We start from the raw sequence: 12964 nt of genomic DNA, 5'->3' as shown, positions 1-12964 counted from the left end.
CCCCTCAGTCCCCTGAAGGAGACCTTTCCATTTTGGGAATAGTCCTCAAGGACATTTTCTTTACTTTAGACCTAAATTTTCTCTTTGCATCTTCTTCCTCTTGTTCCTTGGCCTTTTTGATGCAAATTTGAACCTTCTGCCTCTTCTTGTCCTGTATGATTCTTGTCTCTGTTTATCTTTTTCTTTCCCTTTTTTAACCCTTTACCTCTCATCTTAGAAGCAATGCTGTATTGGTTCTCAGGCAGAAGGGTGGTAAGGGCTAAGCAATGTGGGTTAAGTGACTTGTCCAGGGTCACACACTTAGAAAGTATCTGAGACCAGACTTGAACCCAGGATCTCCTCTCTCTAGACCTGGTTCTCCATCCACCGAGCCACCTAACTGCTCCCAAAATATTAAACAGTTTACTTTTTTTTTTTAAAGCTCATATCTTCCATCTTAGAATCAATGCCATATTGGCTCCAAGGCAGAAGAGCAGTAAGGGCTAGGCAATGGGAGTTAAGTGACTTGCTCAGGGTCACTCAGCTATGGAGTATCTGAGATCAGATTTGAACCCAGCACCCCCTATCTCTAGGCCTGGCTCTCAAACCACTGAGCCACCTGTATAACCCTGTATTTTTCTATAAAGACCATAGTAGTGTGTTGGAGGTCTTCCTTGTGCTTTTGTATTGTGGAGGTATGAGTTGATCACTCCTGCTGCCCCTTCAGAGGGGACCTCCCCGTCTGGTCCCCCAGAGCCCCTCGTTCAGCACGTCACCTTCAGTCTTGCAGCATCGTAAACCTAAATAGTTGATCCTTGAAAGATGTCGGGAGGATCTTTTAAACCAGGTAAATGTTATAAATGAATGTAACCAAGCCGTTCTCCGTAAGCCCTTTGCCAATGAAACGTTTCGCGTCAGTTGGCACAGGATGAAGGGAGCTATGCAGGCGGTTTTGCGGTAGTTGAATACGACAGCCCAGAACATGCCGAGGACGTCCAGCAGGCAGCTGATGGGATGACGATCAAGGGAAACCGAGTCCAGGTGTCCTTCTGCGCCCCCGGAGCATCTGGAAGAAGCACTCTGGCAGCCCTGATCGCTGCCCAAAGAATGGTAAGAAACTGCATTTGGAAATCCTGAAAATTCCTCAGAAAGGAAACAATTGCTTTTTACAGATCACAGTGTAGCTCTCGGAGTGTTTGTCTTCCCTTCCTCTACCCAAGATAACCGATCCTTGTGTCTAAGGGCTTTCTCAGTCCTCCAATTTGGCTGAACGACAACAGTAATAACAACAGTAACAGCAGTAGCTAATAGGTAACATTTATACAGCCCTTTAAGACTTGCAAAGGGGTTTACATATATTATAAACAACCCTGGCAGGTAGGGACTGTTATTATCCCTATTTTATAGATGAAGAAATTGAGATGGAAAAATTAAGTGACTTGCCCAAGATCACACCTATAAAACATGTCTGAGGCAAGATTCAAGCTCAGCTCTTTTGACTCCAAGTTCAGGACTCTCCACTATGACAAACTACTTCCCCAGTTTGCCTTCCATCACAAGCTTTTAAAAAATTCCTTTCTGGCCTTGCACACTTCCTTGCTGTGTGATCCTGGGTAAGTCACTTAACCCCCATCACCTAGCCCTTACTGCTCTTCTGCCTAGGATCCAAATACACAGTACTGATTCCAAGATGGAAGAGAAGGGCTTAAATAAAGTGGGTTTTTTTTTTGGGGGGGGGAATAATTGACTAAATGACAGTTTCTCAAAGCAAGTCGAAATCATTGCATTGGAAAGAAAATAGTGTTCAGTAATGTGCTTGCAGGCTCACTGGTCCAGGAAGAATTTGGGCACACAAAATTAAAGGGATGGTTTGTGAGCATTTAGAATGGGAGGCAACGAGCCTAGAGGTCCAGGGAGCCTTCAGCAAGAACAAACCATGCTGGACTGACCTCATCTTTCATATCAGATTAGGAGAAATACTAATTTTTTTTCAGCAACTCATTTAAGGGTCTCTCTTGGACTGTTCAGAGTTAAAATGGAGACTTACAGGAAGGTGTATTTAGATCCGGCTGAATGAACAGGCCCAGAGACAGGCCGTTCATGGATTAATGGCCATTTGGAGAGAGGTCCTTGTTGAACTCTGCCCTGGTCTAACCACAGCCAGAATGGTTAATGTGTTCTGTTCAAGACCTTTTGGGTTAGGAAAGGCATTGGTAAGTATCCTGAGAAGGGCAGCTGACTATGCGGATATGAGGATCTAATAAAGGGATTGAGTATATTTAGCCTAGAGAAGAGACGGTTTAGGGGTGAGAGTGTCCCTAATAGTTGTCTTTAGTTACCTGAAAGGCTGTCATGAGGAGAGAGATTTGACTTCTGCTTTAGATCTAGGAACAGTGAATGAACATTGTAAAGAGTTATAAATCTAGCTTTGATGCAAGAAAAAAAAAAAAAAAAAAGGAAGATCCAAGCTATCTCAGAGTGCCTAGAAAGGTGCTCTGGGTTTCCCCTCACTAGAAGTCTTCAAGCAGAATATGGAAGAGTTAGAACTCACTGAGAATCTGTAGTGAGAATTCTTGTTTAGGGATGGTGTAGACAAGATGAGCAGTGAGGTTCCTCCCTCCTAACTGAGTTACTGAAATTCCGTGATCCCCAGAGCAGTCTTATTATTACTAGGGTATCTTTATCATGCCAGAGGTTTCTGGGAATTTCTTTTATACCCCTTATTTGAACATTTATTTGTTTTATCATGAGGAGGGTATATCTGCCAAAGTGAAACTACCACTAAAGTTTCTTTGCACGTACTCGGTCCATCTCATGAAGGTCTTAACATGTCACACAGTGGGAAATTGGGATTGAATTTTATAGCCAGAGAAAAGCATAAAGAGCCTGTCTTGAATGTAAATGGGGAAGATTTGGTTTTACATTTAGACATACGGTTCTTTCTGAAACAAGAATGAAACAAACGTCTTTTGCATTTCTCTTGGTTCTAACCTTGCTTATTTCTGTGTTCATTTAAGATGCGCAATAATCGAAAGGGTTTACTTCCAGAGCCAAATCCAATCCAGATTATGAAGAGTTTAAACAACCCCGCCATGTTGCAGATTTTGCTGCAACCACAGTTACAAGGACCTGCTGGTAAGTGAGGTGGGCGTAGCTGTTAAAATATGTTGTCCTCCAGATTCAGAACATACTGTTAGCTGTGTTACTGTGATGGGAAAAAAAACAATCTGTAGGCCTGTATTTAAAAGAACATTAAAAAAATCTCTACACAGTAAAGAATCATACAGAATCACAAAATTCTGGGTTGGAAGGGACCACCATGGCCATCCATTGTGAAGCATACAAAATGAAGACTCTTGTCTATTGCGTATTCGGCCAGTAGTCATTCAACCATTGCTTGAAGACCATCCTTGAGGAGGAGCCCTCCATCTCTCGTCACAGCTCATTCCACTTTGAGACCCTCTGATTGCTGAGGAGTTTCTCCAGACATGAGACCTAAATTCTCCTCTTTGCTGCCTCTTGCCATCAATCCTGGTTCTGCCATCTGGGGCCAAGCAGAGGAAGCCTAATCCCTCTTACACATGCCATGCCTTCAAATACCCCAAGATTCTGCCCTCCTCTAACTCTTCTCTTCACCAGGCTAAATTAAACATCCCCCAGCCCTTTCCCCTGATTGTCTTGTGGCCTGAACTCGAGGCCCTTCACCAACCATCCTTCCTTCCCTCCTCTGGACACTCTTCAGCTTATACATGTCCTGCCCAAGATGGTACCTATAAAACTGAATACAGTCGTGCTTCATGCATGCTCTGATCAGTCAGGGGAGGCTTTGAGGTAGATTCTCACATCTCTGGTCCTACAGACCCAGCCTGCAGCCCCTCTTAGTCACCACAGTCTTTCATAGGCCACTAACACTGCCTCCTCAGGTGCATCTACCAAGAGCTCCTGTCTCTAGTTCTGGCTCTAGCCTACTGAGCCATCAGCTACTCTAATTATCCTCTTTTTTTTTTTTTTTAGTTTTTATTTTGAATATTTTCCCATAGTTACATATTTCATGTTCTTTCCCCCTCCCCCAAACTCCCCTAACCCCCCTTAGCTGACACACAATTCCACTGGGTTTTACATGTATCATTGATCAAGACCTAATTTCATATTATTGATAGTTGTTATCTAGACTAGAGTTATCGTTTAGGGTCTACATCCCCAATAATATCCCCATCAGCCCATGTATTCAAGCAGTTTTTTTTTTCTTCTGTGTTTCTCCTGCCACAGTTCTTCCTCTGAATGTGGCTGTTTTCTCTCTCATAAGTCCCTCAGCCTTGCTCTGGATCCTTGCATTGCTGCTAGTAGAGAAGTCCATTATGTTTGATTTTACCACAGTGTATCAGTCTCTGTGTACAATGTTCTCCTGGCTCTGCTCCTTTCACTCTGCATCAATTCCTGGAGGTCTTTCCAGTTCACATGGAATTCCTGCAGTTCTTTTATTCCTTTGAGCACAATAGTATTCCACATCTAACTATCCTTTTAATAATACAGTCTAATTTTTGGCTAAGAATTGAAGTCAAGCTCACTGATCTATAGTCTACTGTAGCCTGTAGACTATATCTTCTTTTCTTCGGGATAATTAGGTGTTGACTCTTTTCCAGGCCCCTGGTACCTCCTGCCCTCCATCATCTTTCAAAGTCACTGACAGTGACTTGGCCATCACATCAACTATTGCTTTCAACTCTTGAGTTTCTACTTGATCTGAAACATGCAACATGCAACAAACTTCTCCAGGACAATTTGAGGCTTTCTTCTCTCCTTCCCTTTTTTTTTTTGGGAGGGGGGGGTGATAGGGAGTATTGTTACCTAGTTTATACCTCGTCTTGCCTAGAACCAGGCTACCATGATGCTTCCTGGCTTTGCTACCTACCCACTGACATCCCACTTCATTTCCAGCTCTTAACTCCCATGTTTATGTTGTCTTCTCCTATTAGAATGGTAGCTCCTTAAGGGCTGAGACTAATATTACACTTTTGTATGTGCATTCTCTATCACTCAGTCAAGTTCATGACAAATTCATTCATTCATTCATTCATTCATTGATTTTTATACCATTCCTTCCTTTCTGACATCATTCTCCTTGGCAGAAGAGATTAGAAATGAACAGTCAGTCATCCTTGTCCTTTCCATATTGAGCAACAATTCCATCTTCTTTGCTTTTCCTCTTTTTATTGTTGCTTTTCTCACCAACTTCTGCTCACTCTGACCTTAACACTTAGCTATTTTCATACAGGATGATGCTACGCTTTCATATTTATCCCTTTCCCCCCTTTCTTACTGCCATATTCTTTCCATATGTTTTGCCTTTAAAAAAAACCTGAGTTAGTTCTCTCTGCTGAATAGATGGGTGAGAGAATGCCATGATGTTTCAGAGGGTTGCCACCTGGGTTACACTTCTTATCGTGTTGATGTGGGGCATTTTTTCATTCAATAAATATCAAACTATTGTTCTTGTCGTTGGAATTTGTTTAGACAGCTGATAACGATTAACAGAACAGTGTTACTCATTTACTTTAGGAAAGGTCTGACTTTGGCTACGCCTTTTCTTTGTGAGCTTCCAGACCTGCTTCCTCTTTCTTATTCTTTTGCTTTCATCAAAAGATGTTCTGTCAAAAACAGAGTAGCATTGCTTTCCAATATTATTCAGTCCTTTAATGAATGTGCCCTTGTTTTCATCCATGGCTAGTCCTCAGCTACTAAACTATGTTTTCCAAAAGTTGGTATGTTAAGTCAGTTGTCTAGAACATGAAATGTGTTTTCTTATTTAGTCATTGTTCTAGGTAGATTCTCAGGCTGACTCTCAGAAAGATATTTGACCCCTTTTGCAACACAAGTAAAACCTATACAAGGGACACTATCTAAGTAAGCCACCAAGTATAAAAGTGTAATTTTCCTAGAAGAAAATATAGAGATGTGTTGAACACATCACCTTCCACTGTAAAGGGAATGGGAATTCCCTCTCCTCTCTTCTAGTCCACTAGCTGGTGATACATTGGGAACTCCTTGGTCCACTGGCCACCAATGGAACCATAGCAGAGTTGGGCATTATGAAGAACATAATTTTTTATCACTAAAGGATGAAGGTTAGGAAGGGAGTTATGGATGGTGTGAGAGCCAGGGCTCTAGGGAGTTGTGGATAAATAGATGATTTGTATGGGTGGGTGAAAATGCAAGGTAATTTTAAGAAGTAAGAGGCACTTATAGCTGGAGAAATCAGGAAAGGCTCCATGGAGGAGATGGTCTAAAAATGAATGAATGAATGGATGGATGGATGGATGGATGGATGGATGAATTGCATTTATTAAATGTTTACCATGTACTAAGCTTGAGATGAGGTAAGAATGACAATCAGGAATGAAGGTAGTCAGTCAAGCCAGGCACTGTGTTTGGCACCCAGAATACAAAGACAAGAGAGTAACATTGTCTGCCACCAAGAAGCATGCATTCTGTTGGGAGAACTAACTCGTACACATTTCAGCATATGAAAATTAATTACATAAATGCAACTGATGAAAATAGAAGCTTCAAAGTGGGATCCATGACTCTAATCACTCTTTATGGATGAGTTGCTTTTGGTATGAAAGGAATCCAAAGATGGGCTAGACCTTTCCCATAAATCTAACTAGTGGAAAACCTTAATGCAGACTATAATTAGAACTCTGAGAGTCACAGTTTGAGCTTTAATGGTCTTAGAATAATGCATCATGGCAGCAGCCCTTCTCCCAACAATGCACATAGTAGTAGCATCTGCTGGAGATGCTACAAGATTCCTCTCCCTTTGGACCCAGTCTCTGCTGCTCTTCCCTCACCCCAGAGAGAACCTGCTACTTCTACTCTATGTATCTTGTCTGTATCATTTTTGTACAGTCTCTCCTATTAAAAGTAAGTTCCTTTTCTTTGTATCCCCTGTGCTTACCAAAATGCCTGGCAAACAGTAAGCATTTAATAAATGCTCACTGACTAACTGGGACCTCCTGCCCCGTTGTATCTGAGAGCTAGAGAGGGACCATTAGTGATGAAACATCTACCTATAGGTGGCTCCCTCTTCATAGGGTTTGCCCTTTATCCTGAGGCCAGGATCCTAATCTTAGAGAGATGATCCTAAAATTTCTGCCACAACTCCTGAAGCTGTGTGGGGCTCAGTGTCATGGAGAAGAACACCAGTGAGAGGCTGGAGGCAGGGCGATACATCCCACAGCATCATGGGATTTGTCCACCTCTATGATAGAATTGAGAACTGAACCAAGAAGGAAAGGAGACAGGGGTAGGCAGAGAGTGAAAAGAAGAGAAGGTGACCGGGGACGACCCATTTCTTCAGCCACGGCAAGTCTAACCTCCTCCTACATTTGCCATTCTGAGCCTCGCCACTTGGCTGGGTTCTTTGGAATCTGCTAGGATGGCTTACTTGTCCTTGGGGCATATTTCTTTAGGGAAGAAAAGAACAGATATCTTCCAAATGGGTCATTTTAAAAAAAATATGGTGATTCTGTGTAATTATTTCCTCATGTAGATCTACATACTTCCCCCCCCCCAAGAATGCTTATTTTAGGATATAGCTAATACTTGGACAACTCTGACCCAAATTCTGACATACTGACTCTCTGGGCTCCCTGCTCTTTCCCCTCCCTTCCCCCGCAACATTTGCATGCGTGTGTGTGTGTGTGTGTGTGTGTGTGTGTGTGTGTGTTCTCTCTCTTGCTCTCTCTTTCTCTTTCTCTCTCTCTCTCTTCTCATGCTTATTTCCTCTGCTTAGAATGCCTCCCCCTCCCACCTCTCCCCACCCATTTCCCCCCTCATCTCCAAGACCCAGTTCCCATAGCATCTCCATGAATCCTACGTGAATGCTCTCAGATCCTCCCTCTGACCTACCTTTTGCCATTCACTGTGTACCTTGTGTTAGAACTAGATTTGAAGTGAGTGGATTTGAATGGATTCAGATCTTGGCTTTGATATTTGCCAGCTTTGTGACCTCAGTTTCCCCATTTAGATCAAGGGACTGGTCTAAGTGAGGCCCCCTCTGATCCTCCAATCGCTTGTGCCATTTCCACGGATAGAAGGGCCAGGCCTGCATCTTATCCAGTCCAATTGCCTTCACAATATCCCCCACAAGTCTAGTCCCTCCATCCAGCCCCCAGAAATGCCTTCTGGCCGGTGCCTGCTAAAGTGTCTCCTTACATCAAATTTAAATCGACAACTGCTACTCCCAGCCCTTGTTCTGCCCACTAAGGCCAAGCGGAGGCACCTAATCCCATGAGCTCCTGGCCGGATCCTGGATTGCTCACAACAATTCTGATGCTACCACACTCTCCCAAGTTCCCTCCAGGCTAAACATCCTTCGTTCTTTCAGCTGCAGGGTACCAGAGACCTCTGTGTGCCTGCATTTTCTTTGCTTATCTTGTCATCATTTGGAATTCTTCAACTTTTTGTTGTTCCATCATTTCACTTGTATCTGATGCTGTAGGGCCTCATTTTGGGTCTTGGCAAAAATCCTGGAGTAGTTTGCTCTTTCCTTTTCTGGCTCATTTTATAAATGAGGAAACTGAGGCAAACAAGATTAAGTGACTTGCCCAGGGTCAAACAGGTAGTAAATGTCTGAGACTATGGATTATGGATTCAGATCCATTATTCTATCTACTGCACCACCCAGGTGCCTCATACTTCAAATGACATAAGGTTTGAAGGGTAAACAAATCCACTTCTGCTCGTGGTCCCATCCATCGCCTGCTGCATGCTTAGTTTGTGACTTTGGAGAGTTCCCTTCCATAAACCGCTCCTTCCTCATTTCTAAGTGGAGCGACTTGGTTTCAGGGATCACTGTGAGCTCTTTCCAGCTCAAACAGTCTGAACTGAGTAAGGAAGTCAAAAGAAGATAAACCTTTTCCACCTCTTGATACCAGCAGAGTGATCTTGGGCAAGTCATTGGGCCCCAGTTTCCTTATTTGTAAAATGAAGGGGTTGAACTTGACTCTGATACTCCTTCCACTTCTAAAGTTCGGATGGAATGCCCATTCTTGGACAATTTATTATTTCTAGGCCCCTTTCTAGAAGCTGAATGTATTAGGAGAGTTTTGTCCACTTCATGGAACTGACATTTACCATTTTTCTTCCAGCAGTTCTTGGAGCCCCTCACAGTTTGCCTCATCTGGTGAACCCTTCCATTACCCCCGCGTTTTTGCAGTTGAACAAAATACACCAGGTAAGGTCCAGTCCTGCCATCCCCCTGGCCTGGGGAACTCTGGGTGTCTAATCTCCTCTCACCAAGCCTGTGGGTCAAAGTTTGGGGAACTTTCCCCCAGCCAATGTGTGTCAGAGGCACACCGAGGTCTTCCTACTTCCTCTTGCGCACCACGCCAGGTGGAGCAGAACTAAATAACATCCAATTTCTGATGTTTAACTCTTTGCTTTGTCCCGAATGGCTAAAGTGCCCGAGAACTCTCACTGACATCATAATGGAAAAATGATCTCTAAAGCATCTAGTTTGGAAAAAAATCAAATCCTGCTACGATGTACCTCTTGATTGCTGAAAAGGGGAGCCAGGCTGGCGTTCCCAAAAGCTCGCTGCTTCTGCTTTGGCTCTGGGAGAGGAAGGCCAGTTCAAGATGTGGCTTCTTCCCAGCAAGACTTGAACTCCAAACGGGTTATTAGTCAGGGCAGGATAATGTGTAAGTAGGTAAGTGTGGCGGCAGTTGAAGGGGCAAAAAGAATCATGACCTGCAGAGCAGTCCACGCATGTCTTGCCTTCATTCCAGAAAAGGGCAGACTGTCCAGTCCCCGGCTGGGCAGCACAGCATGCTGGGCCTTCTGTGCTGAGGGGCCTCAGGAAGCTTCCCAGCCAGCTGTGTTGGCCAGATTGGATTGTTCGGGCACCTCCTCTGAGCCAGGCTGATGAAGATCAGAACTCTCAGTCTTTGGTTTAATCTGACCTTAAACACTCATTTCCGGGAGGAGGCCAGGAGAAAGGCAGATTGGTGTCTCCTGGGCAGTCTTTGGTTTAATCTGACCTTAAACACTCATTTCTGAGAGGAGGCCAGGAGAAAGGCAGATTGGTGTCTCCTGGGCAGTCTTTGGTTTAATCTGACCTTAAACACTCATTTCCGGGAGGAGGCCAGGAGAAAGGCGGATTGGTGTCTCCTGGGCAGAATGCTGGCTGTCCAAGCTGGCCTGCCACTGTCGCCAGGGGAGGGCCTCCTGGGCCCCAGGGGGGACGTCCCCTTTCCTAATACAGCTGGGGCTCTTGTCTGGAGTCCCCAGAGGTTAAGGGACTTGCTTAAGGTCACAGAAATAAGTATTTTCAGAGGCAGTACTTGGAACCCAGCCAACCCTCTGTCTACTCTGCCCTGCCGCTTATAACGTGAATAAGAATGATTTATAATCATGCAACCCAGTGATATAGTAAGGATATTACTAGAACCATGTGTTCTAATAAATCATATGGTTATAAGAATTATTGTTATTTACGCAGTGCTTTACCTGTCATCTCATTTGATTCTCACAATAACCCTGTCAGGGAGGTGCTATTGTTATCCCAACTTTACAGACTAGGAAACAGAGGCAGATAGTGGTTAAGTGACTTGCCCAAGGTCACCCAGTGAGTAAGTGTCTGAAGCCAGATTTGTACCCCGTTCTTCCTGGCTCCAGATCCGGCGCTCTCTTCACCGCGGCGCCCTGTTTGTGGTTATACACCGTTTTACCTTATCAGGACCTTCACAGACATTTTAAAAATCATGTCCATCCACTCCATCCGTGAATACTGACTGAATGCCTGTCCGGTGCCTGGTTCCTCTTGAAAGGTGGAGGCAGGGAGCCGCCAGCAGGGATGCCGTCCGTGGTTGCTAGGATCACATTCACTCTTTTTTCCCCCTTTTAAACCTTTACCCTCTGGCTTAGAATTCCATATTTATTATCAATGCTGAGGACTAAGCCATAATGGTTGGGTGATTTACCCAGAGTCACACAAGAGGGAAGTGTCCGAGGGCAGATTTGAACCCAGCACCTCGCGCCTCTGCTCCTGGCTCTATCCACCGAGCTGCCCCTCAAAGTTGTTGCTAGAGGAATTCCGCCCTGTTGACTTCTCTGTCCTCCGTGGCTTAGGCCTGACTGTCGGGCATCCGTCCTGGGCCCGGTTTCCCCCTTTCCTAACTCGCTGAGATGTTACTAATGCACAAACCCCCCTTTGCCAGGGGCTCCGGCACGCGGCCGCCATGGGCCGAGGGCACGGGGAGGAGGACGGAGCTCTGGGGCGGCCGGTGTGGGCCGAGGGCGTGGGGAGGCGGCTGAGGGCGCCCTTGGGCTCACGTCTCCGCCGTTTCTTTAGCAGAACTCGGTTCTGAGCGATGCCTCTCGTTTGTTGCTTCAGAATCTCTCTTACCTGCACCTGGCCCAGCAGCAGCTGATGAAGATAGAGAACATGCAGGCAAACAGCGTAAGTGGAGCCCCTGCGCTTCCCCGCCACGCCGTGCGGCGGTCCTGGCCCTCCGGGCTCCTTCCTGGGCTCCAGGACGGCTGGCACAGGCTGCCCGTTTGGGGAGGGGCTCCATTTGGGCCTCTTCTCCGGCAGCCCCGCCCCCCCCGCCCCCCACCCCGCGAGGCTCGCCGTCATGGTGTCATGCTCAGAACAGCCTCCCCGGCTCCGCGGGCTTCCCTTTTTACCTGATTTGGAACGGCTGGGAGGAGAAGGCGTGTTTAAGTGGTTTTTCTCTTTTGTAGAAACCCGGACTCCTGGGGGACCCCCCTGCTATGGTTCTTCCGACGGCCCTCGGAGCAGGGGCGGCGCCACCGCTGAAGTCGGAGCTGGGACTCCGCGGAGAGGAACATAAAAGTAAATGGCGTCTCTTTCCCGCCTTAGGCGCTTGGAGGTCTCCAGACAAGTCGGGGGCGACATCTGAAGATCAGAACGAGGCCCTGAGCCACACTAGGGGCGGCTTCATGGGCAGAACGTCAGGAAGACTTGAGTTCAAATCCAGCCCCAGATACTTCCTAGCTATGTGACTGTGGGCGAGTCACTGCACCTCCATATTTCTCGGTTTCCACCTCCGTATTTCTCGGTTTCCTCACCCGTAAAGTGGGGAATAATAACGCTGGCACCCACTTCATAGGGCTGTAGTGAGGTGCTATGTAGAAGAAGTTTTATAAACGTTAAAAGGCTTTGTAACTGCTGGCTGGTATTGGATTTTCGAGCAACACCAAACCCTAAAATTCTTTAGGTTAAAAAAAAATTGGGGCAGCCGGGTAGCTCAGTGGGTGGAGAGTCAGGCCTAGAGACGGGAGGTCCTGGGTTCAAATCCAGCCTCAGACACTTCCCAGCTGTGTGACCCTGGGCAAGTCACTTGACCCCCATGGCCCACCCTGACCACTCTTCCACAGAAGTTAAGGGTTTAAAAAAAATGAAATCCTGCCCTGGGGAAGGGACTGATGGCCGAGGTGATTGGGGGGGGGGGGGGTTAACTGTAGGTGTTTCCAGGCCAGGCAGTGCGATGCTGTATCAGGGTCACTTCCAGGCTCTGTGCTAAACGCTGAATCCTTTAGACAGCCCTAAAGACTGCCCGCTCTGCAGGACGCCCGCCAGGCTGCACTGGGCAAGGGACTTCCGCAGAGGGAGCTGCTCAATCCCCGTGAAACCTGGGCTCCATACTGAAGGTTTTGCCGGTCATTCCCTCGATATAATGAAACTTCAGAGGAAGAAGAGGAGGGATTACGAGGGACTTGCTGGATGTCCCCCCCTCCCCCCCCCATGTCCTTTAGGCATCTCAAACCAATCATGTCTGAAACCAGGACTCGCCCCCCCCCCCAGTTTCCTCCCAGTCTCAGTTTGGGAGATTTCCAGAAATGGCACCACCATCGTTTGTGTCCTCCGGTGCCTGGCCTCGGGGCCAACCTCATCTCCATTTCTTTGTTCGAGGAAGGCGCCCTGAACCCCCTCCTCGCCGTACAGACCATCCCACCC

General features: G+C 46.3%; 1 protein-coding gene across 1 annotated transcript in view; it reads left to right on the top strand.

The window, feature by feature from the left end:
• The window catches only part of RAVER2 (ribonucleoprotein, PTB binding 2), a 92448-nt gene that overhangs the window by 58454 nt on the left and 21030 nt on the right, over positions 1-12964 (top strand). Inside the window, 5 exon segments of the mRNA XM_044674767.1 lie at positions 898-1089; positions 2997-3123; positions 9135-9217; positions 11336-11443; positions 11728-11957. Coding sequence (XP_044530702.1) covers positions 898-1089; positions 2997-3123; positions 9135-9217; positions 11336-11443; positions 11728-11957 — 740 coding nt within the window.

This window comes from Gracilinanus agilis, chromosome 4 (assembly GCF_016433145.1).
Source record: "Gracilinanus agilis isolate LMUSP501 chromosome 4, AgileGrace, whole genome shotgun sequence".
NCBI classification, from domain to species: domain Eukaryota; kingdom Metazoa; phylum Chordata; class Mammalia; order Didelphimorphia; family Didelphidae; genus Gracilinanus; species Gracilinanus agilis.
This window is presented reverse-complemented; position numbering and strand designations above follow the sequence as displayed.